Source organism: Aedes aegypti, chromosome 1 (genome assembly GCF_002204515.2).
Source record: "Aedes aegypti strain LVP_AGWG chromosome 1, AaegL5.0 Primary Assembly, whole genome shotgun sequence".
Taxonomy (NCBI): Eukaryota; Metazoa; Arthropoda; class Insecta; order Diptera; family Culicidae; genus Aedes; species Aedes aegypti.
In genome coordinates, this window is record NC_035107.1 from 25,374,103 (window position 1) to 25,401,154 (window position 27,052).

Sequence of the window (27,052 nt, forward strand, 5' to 3'; positions counted from 1 at the left end):
GCCAATCGAGGGCATCTTGTATAGTCTTCCGGATTTACAGTTAAAAAAAGGTTCAAAACATTATGGTGCGACGCTCATCGCCAGCCCCCGGTCGACCACAAAACCGGAAGAGAGAAAAATTCTTCGTATATATCCAATCGGAGCAGCTGCGGGCAAAGGAGATGGTATGATCGCGAAAGATTTCGTCGTGATCTTTCGCTTTCACCAAATTAGTCACCAGCAAACCAAAACAGCATCTAATATATAACGTATTGAAACATGAATAAAGCTATAGGGCGCTTGCAGCAAACAAAAGTGTGCCCAACGGTTCCCTTTGATTTTGCTGGGTAACGGTTTGAAACGGAAAACACGTTACGAAACGTTTCCCAGCAAAATCAAAGGGGTCCGTTGGGCACACTAAACAAAGGCTGCAAGTGCCCTATAGATGGTTGTACGCCTGACATAACCTCGAAACTCCAACATTTCCAGCAGTGAATGGCAACTCCTTATAAAAAAAAAACAATTTCAGCAGGAAAGTCAAAGAGCGGGACAGTCAATACAAGTTAATGGAAGAGGGACTAAGATGAAAACTTGTCCGTGATGTCACCATGTACACTCTCTCTATCATGATTGATCCGAATCAGCTGATCAAATATTCACCACGACGTGGAGAAAAAATCATAGGGCAAAAAGGGGTCGCATAAAAATCGGAGAGAAATAAATTGTAGGGGACCGAGGGGTGAACTAACGTGCCGCAAGTTTTTCATTGTTTTCTAATAGTTAGAGGCTTCAAAACATATCGGTTCCTTGGGAAAGTCTGTTCAGTAAATTGACAGAAAGCATATAAGCCAATAAAAATTTTTCACGGAAATGGTCTATTTGAGAAATTTGTCCCGTCGAACAGGTACACGCGCTGCGTTCTGTCTTCCTCCATTTCCGTTTTCGCGAAATTTTCCGATTTTGAAAAACGACGAAACCACGCTACCGAAAAACTTACTCGCCACACGCGCGAAAAAAAATTTTCACCCGCCGATTGCGGCGTACTTACTCGCTGTTGCTATGGTTACGCGGAGAGCCCAGAACCTGATAAGAAACACGATGTCAACTAGTACAAGGTTTATTGGATAAAGAGAGAGAGTGGTATATATAATACAATTCAAATTTTCATGGCCTACTGCCAGAGCATATTCAAAACTGGTCTACTAATTCTAGTTTCTAACAAGAATCACTTCGAATTTTGGGAGGATCATTTTCATCATAATTGACATCGTTTAAACAAAGGGGAGCAAAAACATCAAAATTTGCATCAGTCTAGTGCCCACTGTATGTGGAAGAGCTGTTCTGAAATTGAATGTTCCTACCTTATGAGATTCATATAAACTTCTTGCTTTTTACTGCCCACCCCTGTTCCGAAAAAGCCTCTTCATTGTTTTGATCGCCCCATCCGTCAACTGTCAAAAAGATCGATATTTTTTCCTCTGCGAGAAAAACTTCGTCACTTTTTTTCAACATCAGTCAGCAAAAGCAAACACGAATCGGAAAACAGTGTACATTTTTGCGTGGAAAAATCCCCAACTCCGTTCCAGATAGCTTCCTGGAAGCGCTCCAATAGCAGCAGCAGAAGCAGGTCTCGCGATGCCGGACACGGTGGACGGCGGGGACATCCCGAAATCCAAACGACCTTCAGGTGAGTGGCTTGTTCTGCTGCTGGATGATTGCAAACAAGGAAGTGGTTATTGATTTTTCTTGAGGAATTTGTCTTTGGATGGAATCCTTTTGTGTGATTCACTGAGTTCTAATGTTGGTATAGAATGTAACGTGTAGTTCGAGGAAATAGATAAGATAGCTATTTGATGTACTTGAGTCAAATTGGTTAAGACAATTTGGGCTTTATCGATTTGACCTGGTATGACTCATAGCCTTGAACTCTAGTCAAAACTTTATATCTATGTATACCTATATTGCTTAATGTTATTGATTTCTCGACAGACTCCGCCTTCAAACAGCAACGACTTCCGGCATGGCAACCTGTGCTCACCGCTGGAACCGTCCTCCCGGCGTTCTTCGTCATCGGAATCGCCTTTATTCCCGTTGGGGTGGCTCTGCTCTACTTTTCTAATGCCGTAAGTATAATCCAATTCTTCTATGTTTACAATCTTGTTTTAAAGGGACCTCCATGAATTACTGGTAGCAGGCCTCTTTTTTTTGCGCGGCCTTTCTTAGCCGAGTGGCTACAAAGCAAAGCCATGCTGAAGATGTCTGGATTCGATTCCCGGTCGGTCCAGGATCTCTTCGTAATGAAAATTTCCTTGACTTCGTACCTGCCACACGATATACGAATGCGAAAATGGCAACTTTGGCAAAGAAAGCTAATAACTGTGGAAGTGCTCATTGAACACTAACCTTCTAATAAAAATAGAAACTTTTTAGAGACTTGTGTCACACTCGACTAGCAGTCCTTTCTAATGCTTTCTTCCATTCCAGATCACAGAGTTCGTCTACGATTACACCAAATGCGTCCAGTATGGGTCCTTGAATCGCACCTGCTCGGAAGTGCTGAGCGCCAAGGAAGCGGACGAATGCGAATGCGTCGTAAACTTCACCCTGGAGAAGGATTTCCTCGGCAAGGTGTACATGTACTACGGCCTCACAAACTACTACCAGAACCATCGGCGATACGTGAAATCGCGGGATGACGACCAGCTGTTGGGGCGCCTCTCGATGACCCCTTCGAGCGATTGTGCTCCGTTTGCGTACGTGGATGACGATCCGAGCCGGCCGGTGGCCCCTTGCGGAGCGATTGCCAACTCACTGTTCAGTGACACGTTCGAGCTGACGTCGGAAAAGTACGGGCCGGTGCCGCTGTTGAGGACCGAGATCGCGTGGCCCTCGGATCGGAAGATCAAGTTCCGCAATCCGGAGGGTGACCTTCAGGAGGCGCTGAAGGGATTCTCCCGGCCGAGGGACTGGAGGACCGATCTGTGGAATTTGGATCCGCAGAATCCGGACAATAATGGATTTCAGGTGAGAGTTATGCTGGGATTGGTCGCACATTATTCGAGGTCTACTGAAATTTGGAGTCGATATTCATTGTAAATTGGAAGGGGGTTATTACTGAACCTCAGAAGTTTTCAATCAAAATGCTGAAAGTTCGGTATTTTTTATGATTTACAATTCGTAACCAGTATACAAAATTACCTAACAAGCAAATTGTGATTGAGCGTGTAGTAATGTTTTAAAAGTTCTTCGAACAATGTTTTGCAATATCTACTATTCATAATGAAATTACCACTACCGTTATTATTTTCTCTAAATATTCTATGAGAAAATTGGTATTCCTCCAGGAATTTATCTAAAGATCATTCTGCCACATATTTCTCTACTGATGCTTGATGCAACACACTTAAGGATTAAAAGATTCTCACATAAGTTTGTCCATATATCACAGAAGCTTTCATGAACAACAACAAAGATTACACAGAAATTCTCTAATTCATAAGAAAAAACTTTCATCAGAATTTCTAGGGATTTTTTTTTTAATATTCTCAAAAATAAATAAAATTCTGCATCTATAGAGAAATTGCTGAATTTCAGAGAAACCATCAAAATAACTGTGAATGAAATTCCTGCCGAAACTATTGAAGTAATTCTCTAAAACATCATCTATGGATAAAATTCATGCTGCAATTGTTTTTTATTATTTTTCGTTGAACTAAGCAAAAAAACATGTTTTTCGGTTTTTGAGATTTTGTTACACCCCTTGGTGTAAACTAAAATATTAAATATTGGGTTTGGGTTGTTTTGTATTCCGTGTCCCTTTCCGAATGTCAGATAGGAACCACCCTAGTGTTAACAAGTTGAACCCCTGTGGCCTTTTTGTCGGCTAAATGAACGACAAATAAGATCAAAAGTGTCAATGTTCAAATTTGGATTTATTTTTAAAATTAAAGTTTAGATATGACATCGCCATTATTGGAGCTTGATAGTTTGTCAAAGTAGTAGCAAGAACACTCTCCATCGTGTTGTTTAACTCGTATAGGCCTGAGTGAATGAAACACAACTAAAACTCAACTCGCTCAGCGAATAAATAACGGATTTCAATCGTTTTTTTTTGTCAGCATACTAATACATATATCTAGTTACGAAAAGTGGCCAGAGGATCTCGAGAATGTTGCCATGGCCGGAGCTATTTCGGTGGGTCACTGGGTCAGGTCGGGTGAAAAGGGTGATGTGTGTTCATACTCCTAGAGGTAGGCAAATTTCAAGTCACAGATGTCCGGAATCGGCTATAATGTGGCCACTACATCAAGGTATTTTAAGAAAATCGCAACTAAACCTTTTGAGAAACGTAAACCTTTTGAGAAACGATTGTTTTGCATAACCATGTATCCTGCATTTGATTGATCCTACAAATGTCCATTTTCTGCTCCCGGGACTCTTGTAATTTAAGATAAAGTGGCCAATTTGTATCTAAATATCTGTACCAAGCTTATGGGAACGCGTTTAAGTGAACTATTATGTTTGATCTCTGTACAGGATATTCTACCTAAACGGTCCGAAACTCTTTATTTATAATATTGAATATCAGATCTTAATGATTTATGCCAATCTGAATGAATGTCATTACAAATAAATAAAGATAACTGGGCATGTCCCAAAAAATAGCCGTTTTTTACCCGACTTGACCCAGTTACCCACCGGAATAACTCCGGCCACATGAATATTCCATAGTTCCTCTGGCCACTTGTAGAAACTAGTTAAGTGTGCCAGTATAGAGTAAGGTGGGGCAAAAGTTCGACCTTAGTGGTATAATCAAAGTTTCAAAGCAGTTGAAACAAAACAAACACCATACATTGAATCTTCAACGTATTGGCTATAATTTTGCTGAACTAATTTGTGTCAAAATATTTACCCATTTTTAGTTATAACAGTTTCAAAATTAATTGTCTTATTCGAACTTTTGCCCCACCGGTGGGGCAAGAGTTCGAATCTAGTGTGGGGCAAAAGTTCGCTGGCAAAAACACAAAATATCGATCCTTTTATGATAGGCATACTTTACACCAGCCGTAAACTTAAGTTTGACGAAAAATACACACTAAATTTTCATCAAAAAATTGCCCAAAACCGGGTTAATTGTAATATACTTAAAAATAGCAGTTTTTCACAAAACTATGTGAAAATGAAAAATTTTGGTGACAATTTTCACACGATCAGACAAATTTAACTGAATTTGAAGATCATATGTGGATTTTAGGCAATTTGCAAATTTTCCCGTGATTTTATACATGGGTCGAACTTTTGCCCCGCTGATTCGAACTTTTGCCCCACTATGGGCCAAAAATTGTTTTCAAGCATCTATGCAAAATCTAATACACCTCAAAGCAACCTTATGATAGGCCTAGAAACGCCGTTACATAAAATATTGAAAAAGATTTTATCTTCATTTGGTTCCATGCAACGAAAGTTTGATCAAAAATTACAATATTCACGTCGAAAAACAACAAATAGCCATAACTTTTCCAAATCTCAATCGATTTTTATGATATTTGGAGTGAAAGTCTCTTACTTGAATAGCATTCGAACCACCATGACATTTATAAGATTTGTTTTGAATTGATCTGGAAATCTTAAAAAGAAACTCTTACCCCACTCGAACTTTTGCCCCACTCTACTCTACTGACAAAAAAATCATTTGAATCCGTTTAGAATTCGCTGAGCGGTGGGGGTTTAGTATTCTTGCTTTCACTCAGGACTATACTGCCGTGAATCGCAAGTCAAGTCGGGTAAATAAAATCAAAAATTTTCGGATCCTATTACGATAAATGGATGTTCTTGTTTTTCGTAATTTGTTTGCCTATCGAAAAAAAGCTGCTTAAGGTGAAACATATCGGAATCCAAAGATGGCCGTTACAATGGTCGATTTGCCCTACCCACGTTTTAATTTTTTTTTCTGATTTTTTTATTTTATGCTTTCCGTTTGAAAATGAATCGAAGCCGTACCCTAAAATTTTGAAGAACACAAATCTAGAGAACTGAACATTCGTTTAAGCTGATAACACAGAGAACAGACGTTCATCTTTAATCGTTAGCGTTCGTAAAGTTTTATACTGACCATTCGAGTAGGGTTTCAATGCTAGTAATGGACCCCTTAGTAGCTGAAATTCATTCTAGACGCTTTTCCGCAATGATATCTCAGATGCATATACGTTTTGTGGAGTCTAACAACAAATTCAATGTCTTAACTTCAAAGTACGTCTATGAAACATACAAAATCATTCGATTTTTCCAGCGAAATATCCATTTGAAAAACTGTTGTCCGAATGCCTATTATGGACCCTCCCGGGGTCCATAATAGGATTGTTTACAAATTTGACGTTGCGTATTATGGACCCTTCATTTGATTCCCATGTAATCCGGCTCGCTGCCGACGAGCCTATTATGGACCCACCTAGAAATGCGTATTATGGACCCTCTTGTGTGGTTTAATTTACAAAACTGTTCAAATATCTGTATTTATGCGTCTCAAACCAAATGTTTTGCATGAAACTGCTGACTAACAATGTAATCGAAGTTCCCCCGGTGGATTTTCATAGGAATAAAGTTGCTTTGAGTGTTAATTTTATGTTTTTCTGTAGGGGGTCCATAATACGCAAAGGGTCCATAACCGGCATCGACTCCCTAGTTATGCGGCGCTGTCATCAGATTGGATAGGCATCATTTTTTTTTTTTTTTTTTTTGTTGCTAGCCGTACAGTGAATACTGTTCAAAGCTCTAAACTAGACTTCAGGTAGTAAAGAGGACGTAATCCTTCTGAAGCAGTTCACCAGACGTGCACGGAAAGATGGCTTCCAAGAAGACACTGTTGCGATCTGTCTCAGAAGGTTACGGTAGAAGGTGGGAAACGTTCTTTTCACACTATCACTTCACTTGATAACTATTAGATTACTTCATAACACTATTCACTGGTGTTGATATCACCATCTTCATTATCAACAGAATTTCTACTAACAACGTCACCATTATCCATATTCATTTTATTATTAACGTCACATCTATAACCCAGCCACAATACAATACTACTGCTTCATCAAGTTTAAAGTATAAAACTTCTCATTAAAAATAATCACTGTAATAAATAAATCACATCAACACTAATATCATTATCTTCATTATAATAAAAGTAGGATTCTCGTTTCTTAATCACTAATATTCAAAATATCACAAACTATCATCACTATAATAATCACAACCTTAGTAGCTTACTACCATTAACCACACAAAATTATTCGACACAATAACGTCATCTCACTATATTATCACTAGTAATCCTTTATAAGAGAGATTCGCGGAAGCTGACATTTCTGTCAAAGTGTGAGCCAATCGAGCAGCGAGAGCTGTCAAAGTGTGAGCCAAACGTACATGCGTTATGTTTGTTTTGAACTTTTCTTGAAGAGTAATGTAATCCGTTTGAAATTATTTCGGTAAAAGTAATTTTGCATGAAGCAAAAAAATGAAATATTTCTCTTTTTTAAATTTTTGTCAATGCGATTATTAGTAGTTGATTTTTTCGGCTGTTTATTAGTTTGGATATGTAGCTCAAAGATCTATAACGAAACAAAATCAACTTTTTAGCAATGAGGAAGTCATGTCCGTGTTAAAATATTATTCTCGACGCTGAGCAAAATCAGCACTGCTGGTCTGTTGCCAAATCATTCCATTTTACATCCGCTTATCTCTCTATAAAGGATCACTAATTATCACATTATCACTATTTTCTTAGTAACATGATCAGAACCAGCTACGGAATTATTCATATATCTTCTTAAGGTGATCCCGCCGAGGGCTGAAGGCCGTATAATAATGAGAACAATGTCCTGCAACAACGAAGCGCATCGCACAGCAATCACAAGTACAGATTATACTATAATCACTTACACTTACAAAAATTCAACCTCAGCGAATAAACTGTTTCTATTTTTTACCGCGCCGATAATATGTCATTACTAGGATCTGTTATAAGAAGAAATTTGTTCTTTACGTTGTTTGAAAACTCTAACCGACACTATCAGATTATTAAAATTGTAGTAATCTCTGATAATTTGGTGTTATAAATAACATGTGAATATAATATGTGCTTACCTTTTCAGTGTTAGGGGGGTGTTAGTGATTAGTTCGTACTCACTTATATCCTAGTATTTTTCTCATGAGTTACTATTCCTATTCACGGTTACGGGTACCTATAAATAGAGATAGCGATTAGTCACACGTTTTTTTAGTCTGACGGCATTCTTATAGTATATTCAATGCTATAATGAAAACCCTAATCCTGAAATGACGCTTGTTGACGAGAAGAGAATGATATAATTAGTAAATTAGTAAATAGTGGTATTATTAGTAAAAGAAACGGGTTTAATAAGATTCTGTTGTATCCTTGTACGTCGATGCGTGTTCCTGTTCAGCACGATTTCTTCAATGTTAGGAGGTTTTGATTAAACTGTTACCGGATGAGTGTCTGGAAGCATAAATAAAAAAACGTATAGAAAAAACAAACAAGGACCGCTTCATCATAGACCACGTAGAGTATCGGTTCTCGGTGATGCTAATCAATAGTGTTCATTACAAAACACTCTTGATTATAATCACCATTGGCACCACTAGTGTGCATCTTTCTCTTCAGAGTAAAGATACATTTAAGCCCCGAGACCTGACAGCAGTCAAGCTGATCACAAGGTTGTGCCTTTGCCCAGGGAGATTGGATAGGCATCAATTTTGTCACTTTATACACTTTGGCGCTGGTGTCGTTCTTCTTCTTCTTTCTGGCGTTACGTCCCTACTGGGACAGAGCCTGCTTCTCAGCTTAGTGTTCTTATGAGCACTTCCACAGTTATTAACTGAGAGCTTACCATGCCAATGACCATTTTTGCATGCGTAATATCGTGTGGCAGGTACGATGATACTCTATGCCCTGGGAAGTCGAGAAAATTTCCAACCCGAAAAGATCCTCGACCGGTGGGATTCGAACCCACGACCCTCAGCTTGGTCTTGCTGAATAGCTGCGCGTTTACCGCTACGGCTATCTGGGCCCCATCTGGGCGCTGGTGTCGTGTCGACATCAAAAGTTATCATTTGTTGCTAGCATTGCTTTGTGTGCTAATGTATTTTGACGTTCAATAGTGACATCGTATTGTCGAATCGAGTTTGTATGTCCGGCTGTTTGTGTTGGCGGTGCTGATGATTGATTCGAATCTTTACACAATTTTCCATGATTTTTTTAGAGCTTGGTGGTGACGTTGTTCGGCCTAAATAGATCTAAAGTTATCCTTAGGTAGAGATCATAACACAAACTCTAGAGAAATGCTGATGATATGCTAGATCACTAGAGATTTTGTTTGAGAAATTTCTGGGCATTGCGAGAAATACTTATAAGATTCCTCAGACATTTTCAGAATGGTAGCTTTAGACTAACAGAAATCAAGGAATCCTTGCATGATTAAGTCTTGGAGCAATTTCTTTAAGACTTCCGATATGATTTTTCGATGGATCATTGTAGATCATTCATTTGGCACTCACCGCATCAAAACAGCGACACAACCGTATATGGGACTAAAAATTGTGGCATCATTGATGTTCTGTCAAACACACAAGACTATAGTATACGGTGGCGCTATCCATGCATTTAAAAGCGGCCGATTTGATTATTTTAATGATTCATAGTTTGTCTCAATATGGCTATTTGGGGTCATTCACAAATTACGTCACGCTCCAAGGGGAGGGAGGGGTCTAGCCAAGCGTGACAAGCCTTACACAATTTTCGGAAGACTCATACAAAAAACGTGACAAAGGTGGAAAAAGTTGCAATTTACCGTGACATAATTTGTGTACCATCCCTTTAGTTTATTTGAGGTTGTTTGAATCCATTGTCGTTTCAAAGCACGTCTTGTTTTTGAGATATGGGCAGTTGAAAACGCATCGTTTGTCATCTTGCATGCAATTTTATCAGCTTGTATGACGATTTATTTACTTAATATACCATGAAACTCAACTTATACGTATCAAAGAATACTTATATAAAAAAGACACTACACGTTAAATGCTCCCAGTGGGCTATTTGCCCTTTGAAGGAAGCACCACACTAGACAACGGACTAGCATGCAACGCCCAGTGGCACAGTCGGAAAACATTCCTGTCGAAAAGTTTTACGGCCTGAGGCGGGAATCGAACCCACACTCCTTAGCACGATGCGGCTAAATGCCTTGGTGACACTAACCGCACGGCTACGAAGCCCACAACCTAAACAACAAAAAAACAAGTTTCATAATATTTTCGATGTTCAAAAGTTACTTTTCGTTGCTCTTCTTTTCCTGTTGATTGTTTTTTTTTATCTATTGTGGCAGAATTAGATGATATAGGGAAGTAATTACAGTATTCTTGAAATAAACCAGGGAAACCTGAATATAGTTGTTTAAAGAGTTTAATATAAAATACCTGAAGTAATATTGGGGCCCAGATAGCCGTAGCGGTAAACGCGCAGTTATTCAGCAAGACCAAGCTGAGGGTCGTGGGTTCGAATCCCACCGGTCGAGGATCTTTTCGGGTTGGAAATTTTCTCGACTTCCCAGGGCATAGAGTATCTTCGTACCTGCCACACGATATACGCATGCAAAAATGGTCATTGGCATAGTAAGCTCTCAGTTAATAACTGTGGAAGTGCAACTCCGTGTAATAATCCGATGGGTTTTTTATGGTTTGAAAGATATCACAATAATATTTCATTTCTTATTTGGTCAAAGCCAATCTTAACTGGTGTCTGGAAAGGGTCAATATTATGCTTAAGAAAAAAAATCGTGGTTTGTTTTTATCATGTATTATTATTTTTATTATTGCTATACAGTGGGATTCCGTTTTTGGCATGCTCCGTTTTTGGCATGCTCCATTTTTGGCACCCCCCGATTTTGGCAACAAAATGGATCCGTTTTTGGCAACATTTTTGAATACCATATAAATTTGTATTTTTTTGTAAATATTATCGTGTCTGTTGCTTTATTTATCTGAATGGCAGGTAAAATACGCACCGATTACATTCTGGAGCTCTATTTTCGTCGATATTCCTCAAAATATCATTAACAACTAAGAGCTCCCGTACGTGCTAATTTACTTCAGAATGGTCATTGGTCATGTATTCGCAGCGTTTCATGAGGCCATTAATCTCCACCAGCATCTCAACTAGAGATTAATATCTTAGGCATTCATACTGAGTGACCAGCCCACTTAAGTCTGCCAGTTGGTGATACACTAAAACACTTCTCTTCAGATTTGGAACAGCTTGTTTGAACAAAACACAAGCACATAAGGGCTATGACTCACACTTTAAATTTTGTCTCACCTTTTCAGCTCACTGTTCTTATTATTATGAAGTTACAATTATTGCGTATGAAGAACAAACCGCAGTAATAGATGCAAATACAGCAAAATGTCGTGCTCATAATTTTTGAGGAATTTCATTAAATAAATTGCGTTATTTTAGTGAATTGCAGAAGTGTCAATATATAATCCATAAAAAAGTATACATCTTACTATATTGTATATTATGTTTTAAGAATTCTAATGTTCCATTCAATACCTACACCAAAACGAATGCAAACACAGTCCAAACTAAACTTTATTCTCAAAAATATCATTGAAGCGTGCGATAAAAACGATTGAGAGTATTTTGTTTGTGGTTTTAATGTTTAATCTTTCTACGAGCTTCTTTCCCTATTTGTTAGAGATTCTTTAAGACGTTAGATTTGTTAAGAGATGTGTTTGATACAAGATTTTGAATCAAGAATACGGGTCTCAATATAATTAAAATGTTCCTTGCGAGCTGGGACTATGAATTTCCTAACTGAACCCTGGAGAATCCTTATGGAGTTCTTAGTTCATAAGGGACTTCTCAGAAATTTTAACGGATTCTTGAGAATGTCTGCAGATTCCTAGCGAACACTGAGGGTTTCTTGCGGGATCCTGAGAATATATTGTTATTGAGGATTAAGTCCGAAGGGGTTTCAAGGGCATCCTGGTAATTCCTAGCTGGATAATGTGGATTTGTAGTGGTATTTTGAATATTTCTGGCAAAATCTTGTAGATTTTGGAAAGGTTTCCAGAGAAATTTGAGGAGTGCTAGTGGTAGCCTAAGAATAATGAATTTTTGAAAATTTTCATTGAAGACTTGAGAATTTTCGGAAATATTGCAGCAATATTCCTAACAAAATGCTTCTGAGCCCTAGCGGTTTCTTGTAGATTACTTTTTTTAGTTGTTTATGTTTGCCATTTTGATTGCAGTCAATCATTAGTTATGAAATGCTTTACTTTATCAGAAACATAAATTAAAAGAGGGTATTCTAAACTTACCGAATATTGTAAAATTTTACGCTAAAGCCTTAAAGTTAAACTGATTTTCAATATCATTAAATAAAAAAAAAACTCATGCCGTTTTGCAATACCCAGCGCATTTGTTTTGTAAATACGTCTTTGTATGAAAACAGTATTTTTTTGTTGTATTCTTACAAAGTTTTAGGAAAATGCTCAGTTCTTATATAAAGGTCACTTTTGCGATTATTGATTTGACCTGGTCTACTCATACAAATAGTGTACATAAAGCTTCTGAAAATCCTTGATACATTGAGGCTTAAAAAGTAAGAATGTAGAACGTTTGTCACAATTAACATCACGGCGCTATAGATTCATAGCATAGCATAATATTACGGAAAACTGCTTCGAAGTGAACCGTTCTGAAGTCTTGATGCCATATGGTTCCACAAGGATGATGTAATAACATTCTAATGATGTTTTCAAAACCTATAGTTGAAAAATAAAATTTAAAATAAGGGTTCCGATTTTGGCACGGTTCCGTTTTTGGCAACTGAAAATTTCGACTTTGTTGCCAAAAACGGAATCCCACTGTATATCCTAAAACGTACAGGGGATAGGCAAAATGATTGAGATAGGCAAAATTTTGCCCAAATTCAAATGCTTATAACTTTATGAAAAATGGATGAAATTGGATGCATCTGGAAGCAGTCGACGGCAAATTTGGTCCAGTTTTAGCAACTTCCTTGGCCATGCATATTGGCCACTGGACACCGGAGATGTTCCGGATTTTCTGAGGTCATGTCCAAATGTCATTTTTTTCTGTCGCTTCTATTTTTGTGCGGTGTAAAGTTCGATAGATGTTTGCAATTTTCCTAGAAACTAGAACTAATAGGAAGTTGAATGCCACTGGACGCATTAAGATTGGTTGGAAATCTTCAGAAATATGACCATTTCCGTAAAACTGGTTCCGGAAAGCATGGTCAGTCATGTTTGTATTTCAAATCATGTAAATATTATCCGGAGCTATATCCAAGCGGACAGCAACCTTAAAAATGATGTTTCCTGCAGCGTATTCAGAACCATTAGATGCACAGACCACTCTATAGAAGGTTCCAGGTACCCCGGGGGAAGTGGTCAATTAGGAACATATCCGGAACCATATCAATATGGGCATCAAACTTCATGATTTTCAAAGGTTATGCTTTCCGAAGCATTTCCAGCATCACCGGCTGCCATGACCACTTTATAGTAGGTTCCAGGTGCCCCGGGGGATGTGGCCAATTCAAAACATGCCCGAAAACACATCAATATGGGTATAAACATCAAGATTTTTGAAGGTGATGCTAATAGAAGTATTTACAGCGCAACTTATTTATATGACCACTGTATAGTAGGTTCCATGGGCCCTGGGGGATGAGGTCATGTTTCGAATTGGCCACATCTCTAGGAGCCCCTGGAATCTAGTATAGAGTGGTTATTACATCATGTGGTTCTGAAAATGATCGCCATTTTCCAAGTCCCATGGATCTTACTGTTTATGGTAGAATGTGATTCTAAACAGATGAACGGACATGTTCCGAATCGGCCACATTCCCCGGGGCACCTGGAACCTACTATAAAGTGGTCATGGCAGCCGGTGATGCTGGAAATGCTTCGGAAAGCATAAACTTTGAAAATCATGAAGTTTGATGCCCATATTGATATGGTTCCGGATATGTTCCTAATTGACCACTTCCCCCAGGGTACTTGGTACCTTTTATAGTGTAGTCTGTGCATCTAAAGGTTCTGAATATGCTGCAGGAATCATCATTTTTAAGGTTAGTGTGCGCTTCTCAACTAACAATTCAGAGCCACAAACAAGCATGCATGTTTAATTATTGTTCAATAATGGTAATGACAGCTGAATAAAAATTTTGCTCTATAAAGAGCTGAGAAGGTGCTTTTTCAAACTGAGGTCAATGTTCAACGTTATGCATTAGAATAAACAAAAGTTGAATCGCAACTTATTAAACGTTTCCAAAGATTCTCATTCGACTAGTGAAGATTGTTTTACTAATGAGCTGATCAAGACATGTTTCCCCCAATTAAAAAGCCAATATTCCACTAAACAAATGTATATGTATAAAAGGATATTCAGAAGACGAACTAACGTTTTACTTGCATCGCACTTCAGCTATTACCACATGTTTAACATAATCATGAATAAGAGCTGAATAAGTATCTTATAAAATCCTAATTCAGCTTCGGTATATTATAAGAACAGTTGATCCAATAGAGGATTGACAAACACATTGTTCAGCGATAAATAAGCCTTGTAAAATCGATCACACTATAGCTAAATTTCACAAAATGGACAAAATATCCGAAATGCGTGTTAAGTTCCGAATGCATTTCAAAGCTTATAACTTATGCTTTCTCAAAACTTTTTGAATAGTCGTTCAGAAAATAAACATGGTCAGCCTCCAGAAATGTAAAATTATTTTGAAAAACAAAAACAAACATTTGAGCTAAGTGTTCCTAGTAGGAGCGAAGTACTGACAAACATAGCGTGTTATTGACTTGATTGACATAAAAGATCTGAAGACAACATCAAAATTTTGTTTGTTTTTTGTATGTAGTTAATTTTAGATATCGTTTCCAGATTTTTTATATATTATATCTCTCAGGTTATTATCACTTTCTGCTATTCAATTTATAATTAGCTATTGCTAGGCTTTTTTCGCCAGCTCGGGACGTTGTTCCGTACAAGAAAAGTGGAAATTTCTTTGACAGAATTGATTAAATAAATATCTATAGTGAGCTACATTGAAAATGACATTTCTTCCCAACTGAATAGTGCGATCTAAGAAAAATGATTTACTTGAACATTTCTGAAGAAAATCCCACGCGTCATTCGAACATTTTTCTATTCAGGCGTATAGTCCTCAGAACACTTCAAATGGTTTAAATATATTCATAATAGGTTTATGAAAAATACTAATCAATAATATAACTAATTAATACAAATATAATTTATAAAAAAATGAATTTCAATTTAAGTTAATGAATCATTCAAATTGAAGTTTTGAACAAACTAAAACTTATTATCAAATTAAATTAAGGTGAAGATGCATCGAAGCCAAACCTCAAATTTTCAAGAACATTTATCTAGAGAACTAAACATCCGTTCAAGCTGAAAACTTAATCGATTGGTCACCACCAGCGTGTGACCAATCGATTATGTTTTCAGCTCGAACCGCTGCACTGTCTGGTTCTCTAGATTTGTGCTCTTGAAAATTTTGAGGTTTGGCTTCGATACATATTCACCTTAATCATTTCAGACTGATTTCACGTTGTGTAGAGTAAGGTGGGGCAAAAGTTCGACCTTAGTGGTATAATCAATGTTTCCAGGAAAACAATAGCAGTTAAAACAAAACAAATACCATACAGTGAAGCTTCAACATATTGGCTAGAATTTTGCTAAACAAACTTGTGTCAAAATATTTACCCATTTTTAGTTATAACAGTTTCAAAATTAATTGTCTTATTCGAACTTTTGCCCCACCGGTGGGGCAAAAGTTCGAATCTAGTGTGGGGCAAAATTTCGCTGGCTAAAACACAAAATATCGATCCTTTTATGATAGGCATACTTTACACCAGCCGTAAACTTAAGTTTGACGAAAAATACACACTAAATTTTCATCAAAAAATTGCCCAAAACCGGGTTAATTGTAATATACTCAAAAATAGCAGTTTTTCACAAAACTATGTGGAAATGTAAAATTTTGGTGACAATTTTCACACGATCAGACAAATTTAACTAAATTTGAAAATAATATGTGGATTTTAGGCAATTTGTAAATTTTTCCGCGATTTTATACATGGGTCGAACTTTTGCCCCGCTGATTCGAACTTTTGCCCCACTATGGGCCAAAAATTGTTTTCAAGCATTTATGCAAAAACTAATACACCTCAAAGCAACCTTATGATAGGCCTAGAAACGCCCTTACATAAAATATTGAAACATATTTTATCTTCAATTGGTTCCATGCAACGAAAGTTTGACCAAAAATTACAATATTCACGTCGAAAAACAACAAACAGCCATAACTTTTCCAAATCTCAATCAATTTTTATGATATTTGGATTGAAAGTCTCTTACTTGAATAGCATTCGACCCACCATGACATTTATAAGATTTTTTTTGAATTGAACTGGAAATCTTAAAAAGAAACTCTTACCCCACTCGAACTTTTGCCCCACTTTACTCTAAATAAACATTATTTTTGACCATCATTGACATAAATTTTCTCACTGTGCGCTAAAAATAGCCGACTGAACTCAGCTTGGATCAGCACTAAACATCAGCTGAATAATATGCTTGTTCAGTTGTTGATCAGCGTACCATGTGTTGATTAGACGATGTCGAATAGAAGCTCAAACAAGATCAATATTCAGCTATGAGAGGTTTATATTTTGCACTGGACGATTTCGTTCATCAATTCTAGGATGGCGCAGATGGCAAGGCATACCGCTGACGATCGGAAGGTCTCGAGTTCGAATCCAGTATCCAGGCGATTTTTAAATATGGTTGTCATATCATGATAATTGTGTACACTACATTTTAATTGAAGCGCCAGAAAAATATTTTTTTGTTTTTTATTTGTTTTTAATTATTTTTGGACCAGTCGTATAAAAGCTGAATTAAATGCTTGTAAAACGTTTTAAAAGCTGAAAAATAAAGTTGGAATTCGACGACATGCTTTAAAGTTTCTCCAAATTTGTGTGAACAACGCCTGAACAAAGGTTGGCCATGAAAATTATTAAAATGTTATTAAACATGATGCTGAATAAAACTGCCATAATGGTGTTTGTTAAATGAGTGAATGTTAGTTGGGTTGGATATAGCTCCGTATAATATTAACATGATTGGAAATACAAACATGACTGACCATGCTTTCAAGAACCAGTTTTACGGAAATGGTCATATTTCTGAAGATTTCCAACCAATCTTAATGCGTCCAGTGGCATTCAACTTCCTATTAGTTCTAGTTTCTAGGAAAATTGCAAACATCTATCGAACTTTACACCGCACAAAAATAGAAGCGACAGAAAAAATGACATTTGGACATGACCTCAGAAAATCCGGAACATCTCTGGTGTCCAGTGGCCAATATGCATGGCCAAGGAAGTTCCTAAAACTGGACCAAATTTGCCGTCGACTGTTTCCAGATGCATCCAATTTCATCCATTTTTCATAAAGTTATAAGCATTTGAATTTGGGCAAAATTTTGCCTATCTCAATCATTTTGCCTATCCCCTGTAGTATCTGCACATGAATATTTACATTATTTTTGGGCTTTACTGAATAAATTGAATATTTTTGGTTCATCCTCTGAATTGGTATACCGTTTGGCTGCAATTTGTGTATCACTAGTAGGCATAAAACAATGATATTTTTGGGTACCAGGGACAGTTTTAACCTTATCAAACAATTCCACCAATTCCTTCGACATTTCAACATATTGTTCATTAGATATATAACAGAAATTTAATTTGGTGATACATGTATCAGTTTGTTTCACTGCCCAGTCGAATAGTTCTCTGTTTCCATAGTATTTTGCAAGACTTGCTCTTTTCGCCATTCGCTTGAGAGTGCCACCAGTAGCGTCACAGGGGCCTTTGCCGTGGGATGTGGCAAAAAAGTGCAACTCTGCTTCCAATCCATGTATTTTCTTGAAATTACATAAGCTGGCATTTTTTTTTCTTTATTTTTTATAATGAGCTGCATGGAGCAGATGGAGCTGACATAAAAATAACTTTTGAGAAATTTATTTTTTGTTTAACAAAATTTTGAAATAAATAGGTGAACTGCTACTGTGTCATGGGTCAACACTTCTGATAGTATAATAAAACTAACGTTTTCCAATTTATTATCTTTTTATGGTATTTCTCGAATGTGTGTATCGTTGCTTGGGAATTATTCCAGTGATATCCTTGAGCAGCGTTTTGTATGATAAAACTATAATTTTCAGAAAAGTTGCTAATTACCAGTATTGCACCTTGTTTTAAGGAGTATTTTTTGTTTAGTTTAAAAGAAGACTATTCTTTGCAAATAAAATCATGAGTTATGAGCTTATCAACTTTCTCCACGAAAAAAAATCTTCAACAGGCTTTATTATAGTTTCTAAGTTACAGCGATCGGTGGTGAGCCATTAGCTTAGCTTAGCTTAGCTTAGACTGACTACACATATCAATGGTTGCTATTCCGTGATTGACCGAAGTCAGTGAAAATGCACAAAGAATCAACTAGAAGTTTGGCTGGGATTGGCCATAATCTTCTTCAATGTGCATAATTCAGTGCCTCTATTTATACAGGGTCAATAACGGCGCCGGCCACGTCCTTGCAGTCAGGTGGGATTTGGGGAAGGAATGTTAGTGTGTAACCTTTGCTATTTGGAGACCGTGTTTGCCTCTGCATCTCCGCAAAGGTTACTGGGAGGGATGTTTGTTAATGGGGAGGATCGTTGGGTCACAGGATTCACTTTGATAAGCGATTAGACCATGATAAACGATTATTCGTGAGATATAAACATACTTAGAAATATAAAATTTTCGATTGACATGAAAAATTTTCAAGTAAGAGAAAATAATGCCGTTACTTGAAGTGACGAACCATTCAAAGTTTGTTGAACAAATAGCTAAAAGCAACATTCCTACAGGATATTTTACTCAAATTGAAAAAAAATATCGATTGGCTAGACCATCACATAATATTCTTATGCCGACACTTACAGTGGCGATCCATTCAAAGTTTTTTGAATAAAATGAACGTTTTGCAAGTCTACACTTCTAGCACAGACCAAACCATTCAAAGCATTTTTTTATGTATAAAAATAAAGGTAAGTGATTTAATACAAAAAATATAAAACAATAAAGTTATGAATAAGAGTTTATGTCGACACTCACAGTGACGAACCATTCATAGTTTGTTGAAAAATCATATTTATGTAACGATTAAATGTGCGGTCATACATATTTTATAGACTTGAAAAAAAAGGCATGAAACGAGCTCACCGATTGATCCTTCATCCTTGATTGAGCAGCCACAATCCACTTTCAGCTTCACTCGTGTGCTCGGCCATATAAAAGCACTCAGAAAAAAACGCGTCACCTGAGAGGAAAAAAAAACTGACGACTTCTCGGACTTTCTCGACGCACTGCCCGGCAGAAAAGAACGCGTCACCTGAGAGGGAAAAATAATGACGATTTCTCGGGCTTTCTCGACGCACTGCCCGGCAGAAAAGAACGCGTCACCCGAGAGGGAAAAAACTGACGACTTCTCGGGCGTTCTCGATGCACTGTTCGGACTTTCTCGACGCACTGCCCGGCAGAAAAGAACGCGTCACCCGAGAGGGAAAAAACTGACGACTTCTCGGACTTTCTCGACGCACTGCCCGGCAGAAAAGAACGCGTCACCTGAGAGGGAAAAATAATGACGTTTCTCGGGCTTTCTCGACGCACTGCCCGGCAGAAAAGAACGCGTCACCCGAGAGGGAAAAAACTGACGACTTCTCGGGCGTTCTCGATGCACTGTTCAGACTTTCTCGACGCACTGCCCGGTAGAAAAGAACGCGTCACCCGAGAGGGAAAAAACTGACGACTTCTCGGACTTTCTCGACGCACTGCCCGGCAGAAAAGAACGCGTCACCTGAGAGGGAAAAATAATGACGATTTCTCGGGCTTTCTCGACGCACTGCCCGTCAGAAAAGAACGCGTCACCCGAGAGGGAAAAAACTGACGACTTCTCGGGCGTTCTCGATGCACTCTTCGGACTTTCTCGACGCACTCTACAGCGATCGGTGGTGAGCCATTGCTGAAAAACTACATCTTCTTTATCGCTCTCCTCTAAAAGCGAGATTAATTCTCCTGTAATATAAAAATCCGTCGGATTGTTAGTCGGAGTTGATTTTCTCATAAGCAGAGGCGAAGTCCATTGATTGCTTTCATTTAAAAAACATAATCACTGTATAATTCCGTTTTCTACCTATTCTCAATAAAAAATACAATCTATTTTCTGATTCAAACTCATTTATCACTTGAAAACACGATCATATTTGACGGTTTAGAACAAAATCTTAAAAAAAATCAGTTTTGGACTTGAAAAATTCGTTGTTAGAAAAACTTTTTTCCCTCAAATATGCCTAATTTGCTGTGTATGGACGACTTTTAGTAAACTTAATTGATTGCGAAACTTTTTGCCTAAGAACAATCAAAATCTGAAATGGCTGTTTTTTTAAATTGACTTTAAAGTTTTGAATCATTTTTTTTTTTTTCAGTGTAATAAATGTTTTCTTATTTTTTCAATATTTTTTTCGAAAACTTCAGAAAATTTCACGACAGTCCCCCATACAACACTTTTTTGTTGGCCTTACCGTTTTCGAGTTATACGGGTTTAAAAAAAAGATTAAAAAAAACTTTGACCCTTTCCAAATGTTAGTCTAGATCGATTTTGAAAAAAAAAAAACAAAGTATGTAAAGTATCTTTGTTTCACATAGTCTTCACACCCAGAAAGTTTAATTGAATTCTGAAGGGGTGCTGCCAATCCCTTTGTTGAGTTGGCGTAAAATCCGTCTATATAAAATAGGTTTTTGCTCAAGATAAGTTCACTACTAAAAATTTCTGAGAATACTTTTAGTAATTACTGGAGGCACTGCTCAGGAAACTCTGTAGAGATTTTTCAAGAAAGCGCTGGAAGATTTATTTTTGAGTTGTTGCTTGTGTAGATTATGTAAGAGCAAAGCTCTCTAAAAGAGTTCTTGAAGTTGTTTTCAGTATCTATCTGTTCATAATGAAAATTTGTATAAATCTCATGATATGTTTGATGAGGAATTGTTGGTTTAACTGATATAATTTGGCATAATCGCTAATAAATTACCAGGTATTATTTCCGAAAGAAGAATATCATGATGAGTTGCTCCATAAATATGATTAGGGGGATTAGGGGCATTTGCTTGCTTGTTTTAAGACCATAGTATGACAATATTCTTTAGTTACCCTCGGCTGGATTCCAAGTTCGTAGTTAGTACGACGTGCTGCATTCATTCATTTTGTGAAAAAATATATCAATTGTCAGAAAAACGACACAAAAATTGGGTCGAAAACAAGGCTGGTAAAAAGATATCGGGGCAAAATTAACACTTTCGTGGAATTTAGTGAAAACTAAATTATCAATGGGTGTCAAACGTTCAGGTATGTAAAAGGACTCCCCTCTATCACATTAACAAAAAAACATTTCTGAGTTATTTCGCTCAAAAACTAGAATATTCCATCGCCTTATTGCTTATAAACCTATTTGAAGTTGGAAAAAAATAAAGTCAAATTTCTCAGGACAATAGAACCAAACCAAAAACTTTTATACCGCCAAGCCGTGTAAGAAATTTTGATAAATTATGCATATTCTCAGAGGTGTCCATTTCGCCCCTAATCCTTTTATATCTTGGTAGGTAATTTTTTGATGATATATTGCAGTAATTAGTAAACAAATATTGGCATTCTTAAAATAAACTTCGGAAGAAATCTAAACATAGTTATATAAATAATAGGGTTCTAAAGCCCTGTTCCAATTTTAGTACCAAATGCTTAAACTTATGCCAGAAACTCATTTTTTTGGTTTTTCGTTGGTTTAAGTCCAAAAAACATTTTTTCCTTTTTTAGATGTCACACGTCTTGGTTCAAACTCAAATTTGGGGTGTATTTTGTTTTCGGTGTCTCTCTAGAAAGTGTACGTCAAATATGATCAAAAGTGCCAAGGTTCCGCCATTATTTGAACGGGTCATTCTGCTAAAGTAATAGCAAAGGCAAGCTCTGTCGTGTTATTTTGTTAAGTATTAAAAACAAGAATTTATCAAAAATTTTAGGACTCTGTTGAATAGAAAATATCTGATGTAACATTTTGTTGAATATCTATAGGAACTCTTGGAATGATTTATTTGAAAATTTATTTAGGCATCACTGGAAACCATTCGACGGATCTTTCAGCTAGGAATAGCTTTTTTGTAAGAAAATCCTTCTGAGTTTGCTCCAGAGTTTTTTTTTAAGAAGTTCGTTAAGAGATTTTTCTAAGAAACCCTACAATAATGCCTACGACAATTTGTCTAGGTAACTTTCAGGAATTGCTCCAAAATTTCCACAGAAAAACACTTCCAGGAATTCCTTAATAAATTCAATCTGGTATCACTCCTGCACTTGCTCCAAACATTTCTAGATTAAAAAATCTGAATGGACTCTTTAAGATTGTATTAAAGTTTTCACACCAGTTAATAGTAGGGTAAACCTATAGTGGTGAATGAGTTCCCAAAGTATTAGGTCCCATAAGAAATTAATGGATTTCGCCATTGAAAGAACCATGCTTAAAACATACCTCCACTAAAGAAACAGTATTCCTTTTATTGGTGCAAGAATTTTTGCAGTGAAATTTTATATGAATCGTGAATTTCATACATTCCAATTTTGTCTGTGTTCAATATTAGAAGAATGTGCAATCCATCGATTGATACGTTAGAATAACATATTTCTCGCCAATTTATGATCTTGCCCTAAAAGCCATTGGTAACCATGTATGTAGCTCGCTGCTACTGAGCAAACGAATGGATTTACACGTTATTTAATAATATTACGATAAAGAGAAGTCCCATCTGTGATAGTTTTAATCTTTGTCCATTCATTTACTCAAAACAACGAGCTAAACACTCGATTCCAAATGGCTTCTAGAGCAAGATCATAAGTTATGCGACATTTTATGATTTTATCAGCATATTTTAGCTGTTTTTCCTTTAATTTTGCTCTACAAAAAGTAGTCTAGTAATTAGTATTCTCCGATCACTCCTATACAAATTCGTTCAGGGATTTCGTCTGATTTTTTTCATGAAATTCTTTCATCAAGTCCAGCAGGTTATTATTAAGAAATACGATGCATCTAGGGAATCCTCTGAGACTTATCCAATAGTTCAGGAGTGCTTTCAGAGATCATGTAGGTGTTGGATGTCCTTAGAACTTAAACAAGTTTCATCCGAGTTTTATTTCAGGAGTTTCTTTAGAATTAACTCCCGGACGCTTTAAAAATATTCTCTAGATATTTTCGAAAAATTTTCACTTCTCTTGTTCGGAATTGGTAAAGAAATAAATATTTTTCTGTAGCAGTCCTTTTTTCGATCAGCTCAAACTAAAATCAGATTTATTTAACAACATTTGTATCTTAACTTACAAGAAATAGTTTTTCCTCACTCCTCCTTCCTACCACAATTTCATCACTTTATGTGATGATTTCCAGCGCTAGTTCTAGATTCAAACAATTTCAGATCAGTCTAAACTAATCCATTTTTTATCTTTCGGACCCCGGAGCTTTCGGAACAGATCACCGCTGCTTCTCTTCAATTGCACAAATCTTGAGTGACTATGCAAATCCACCTAAACTGCCGTTTCTACTTAAAAAGTGTTTTCTACACAAAACTAATTCCTATCTTAGATCATTAACGATCAACGCTCCGTCATCGTAATCATCGTCATCATCGAAACTTGAAAAGCAGTTTTTCTGTTCAAAACTAAAAATTATTCGATGAAAATGTGTTCACTGTGTTTCGGTAGGGGAACAGAATACAGTAAACACATTTTCCTGTAAATTTTCTTGATTTTGAACGAAAAAACTGCTTTTGAAAATTCTTAAATCAATGACGGATCCTGCCCCCTTAAGTTTGTTTTTGTTTTTATTTCCTCTCCGTTTCACAACAAATCATCGCCAATGATATCTGTTACCACAGTTGACCGGTAATGTCTGCGGTGAGATGATCTCACTTCTCACTATAGACTGTGAACGGAAAGATAGAGTTCGATGCCGTCAACATCCCTAGTGTCGTCTCTGCTTGAACACTTCCTTGAGAAATTTCTTAAAGAACCTCTGGAGCAATCCCCGAAGGTATCCTATACATTCCTGATTGTAATCCTGAAGAAATCCCGAGCGACAATTTCGAAGAAAATATCAAGAAACTGTGGAGAAATTATTGATGTGGTGTTCTAAACTGAAGAAAGTCATAGAGAAATCGATGGAATAATCAATGGTAGATGTGTAGGGAATTTAGGAATTTTTGTGGTTATCCATAGAAAATTCCAAATTAAATCCTTGCAGGTATTTTAAACGAAATTCCTGGAGTAATTACTTAGGATGTTCGCGAAACCTTCACTAAATGAACTTCTGAAAGTATCGTTGAAGTAATATCTGAAAGAAGCTTCAGGAAAATATTTTTTTTTATTTTCAATCAAATTCTTAGAGGAAATTATAAAAAAATACATTTAGAATTACGGTCAGTAATGCTTGTCGTAATGTCACGAAAAATACCGAAAAAGCCTTAGAAATATTCTTAGAGAAATGTTTGGTCAGCTTCTATAAGAAATCAAAAGTCCCTGTTCGGTCTCTTCCTAGGTTTTATTCAGGCCAGATGGCTCTAAAGCTTCTATTTTAAGACACTCAGTAGCGACCAGCATGCTGTCAGATGTCAATCAAATATTTGACATCTTGTAGTGTTGGGGTCTTCCTTAGCCAAGTGTTAAGAGTCCGCGACTACAAAGCAAAGCCATGCTAAAGGTGTCTGGGTCAGATTCCCGGTCGGTCCAGGATCTTTTCGTAATGGAAATTTCCTTGACTTCCCTGGGCATAGAGTGTCATCGTACCTATCACTAGAACACAAAAATGACGCCTTTGGCAGAAAAAGTTCTCAATTAATAACCGTGGAAGTGCTCATTGAACACTAAACTGAGTCTAAAAGCAGACAGAGCCTGTGAGGACGTAATGCCAAGAAGAAGAAGATGAAGAATAAATGATAGCGATATGTGTTCTAAGAGCACTTTCACAGTTATGAACTGATACGGTCTACTCTCCTTAACTCCATAATTTGGTTAGAGAGGTGTCGAGTTACAAAACACAAACACAGTACAAATGCGATCCAACTTTTAGTATGGTTATCTATCTCGATATCGAGATATCGATAAGTAAGGGAAAGTTGTCTGTTGTATATTTTCCAATTGTGTGCCCTTAGAATTCCTGAGAATTTCCACCCCAAAAAGGTCCTTGAATCGCGGAAATTTAACCCAGCACCCTCAACGAAGTCTCGCTGAATAACTTCAAAAGACGAAATGCGAGAAATTAGCCCCCTCGGGCTATCGTAATGCTTAAGGGGGCTACCTTCGATTACCGCACTGCACTGAAACAAGAACTGCTCGTTAAACTTTCCACATTTTCCTTTTCCGCAGAACGAAGATCTCATCGTTTGGATGCGTACGGCCGCGCTGCCCAGCTTCCGCAAGCTGCACCGCCGCATCGACCACAACAAGAAGTACTTCGAGAACGGCCTCGGCAAGGGCAACTACACGCTGAAAATCAACTACTGTAAGTTAGCCCCCAGTGTTCAAAATATCCAGATGGGATGATAACTTTTTGGATATGTCCTCCTTTTCAGCCTACTCGGTTAGTGAGTTCGATGGAACCAAGAAGATCATCCTGTCGACGACCTCGCTGTTGGGAGGCAAGAATCCATTCCTAGGATTCGCGTATATCATCGTTGGAAGCGTGTGCCTCCTGCTGGGCATCGTCCTGCTAGTGATCCATATCAAGTGTAGCAAGAAGTAAGTTCTTCGAGGTAGGAATCAAGTGAGTGGTTTTGATCCAGAGTTGTTCTGTATTTTTAGTACCTCCGGCATCAACAGCGTTAGCCAGCGTACGCCGTACACCTAGGAGTTACTATCGTTGAACAGCTAAATTGAGCGATTTCTGCTGCTGTTTCGTTCGCAAACTACGTATATACGTTTCCTATTGTTTTGGTAAGAGTTTTTCGTTAATTTTCGCTTCCTAGATTAAGTTGGGATCGGTTGATCATGAAGGATTAGGACGCGCGCTGCAATGTGATGATGGTACTTTTTTTCCGTGTAGAACTACTATATTTTTAACTTTTATACGAATAGGTGCTTATTTATCGAAAGTTTATTATAGGCAACGACTTTGGTCTGGCAGATGCAGTATTCTTGTTCGTTCTTTGTAAAACATATGCTTTAAAATTTAAATGAGAATGTTTGAAAGCCAAATAGCTGTTCATCGAACCGGTCATTAATCATCAGTGTTGCGAAAAAGATTATCAAAAATCATTGACGTTAGCTCACACCTGTGCTAGACGTGAAACATATGAAAGAAGTAAAGAAGATAGAACACCTGCACACTCGACTTAACACTTACACTTATACAGATGCATTGGAGTAGAGAATACATATATCGTTGTTGAAAGTTTTTAATCACGCCCATCGGATGACCCCATTGCGGTTGAAGTTAGCCCTAGAGAAATATATTTTGTCACCCTTTCCTGGAAACAGATCGATGTGAACCGATAAGATAGTTTTAATCCTTGATAGTAATATATAATATCCCCAAGAACAATGTTAGACGCACTCTTAATCAAATGCAAGTTAATCCTTAGAGATCACACACTCTCACACAGACACATTTCTCAAAGTGGCCTTGAGCAGATCGTTCTGAACGCAGAGTTGCAGAAATGCTTTTCATCATCGATGAAAAAAAATGAAGAAAGAACCATGCCAAATACATGAATAAAAAGCAGCTAAACTAGAAAGAACAGGAATAAGCATTTCACATTCACATACTGCGAATAAATTTGTCAAAAATCAATGTTAAGTAGGTAA

At 37.2% G+C, this 27,052-nt stretch overlaps 1 protein-coding gene and 1 long non-coding RNA gene across 2 annotated transcripts; one reads left to right on the plus strand and one right to left on the minus strand.

Annotated features, from left to right (window-relative positions):
* The first annotated feature begins 1,448 nt into the window (after positions 1 to 1,448).
* LOC5580068 (cell cycle control protein 50A) lies at positions 1,449 to 27,052 on the plus strand. The gene is made up of 6 exons (XM_001654756.2): positions 1,449 to 1,666; positions 1,969 to 2,102; positions 2,464 to 3,003; positions 25,616 to 25,751; positions 25,822 to 25,987; positions 26,051 to 27,052. Exons 1-6 carry the CDS (start codon positions 1,615 to 1,617, stop codon positions 26,094 to 26,096), a joined length of 1,074 nt encoding a protein of 357 aa, XP_001654806.1. The 5' UTR covers positions 1,449 to 1,614; the 3' UTR covers positions 26,097 to 27,052.
* Positions 7,954 to 8,585, minus strand: LOC110674809. The gene is made up of 2 exons (XR_002499218.1): positions 8,162 to 8,585; positions 7,954 to 7,989 (listed from the first exon to the last, which is right to left on the minus strand). It is a non-coding gene; the product is annotated as an uncharacterized LOC110674809 (long non-coding RNA).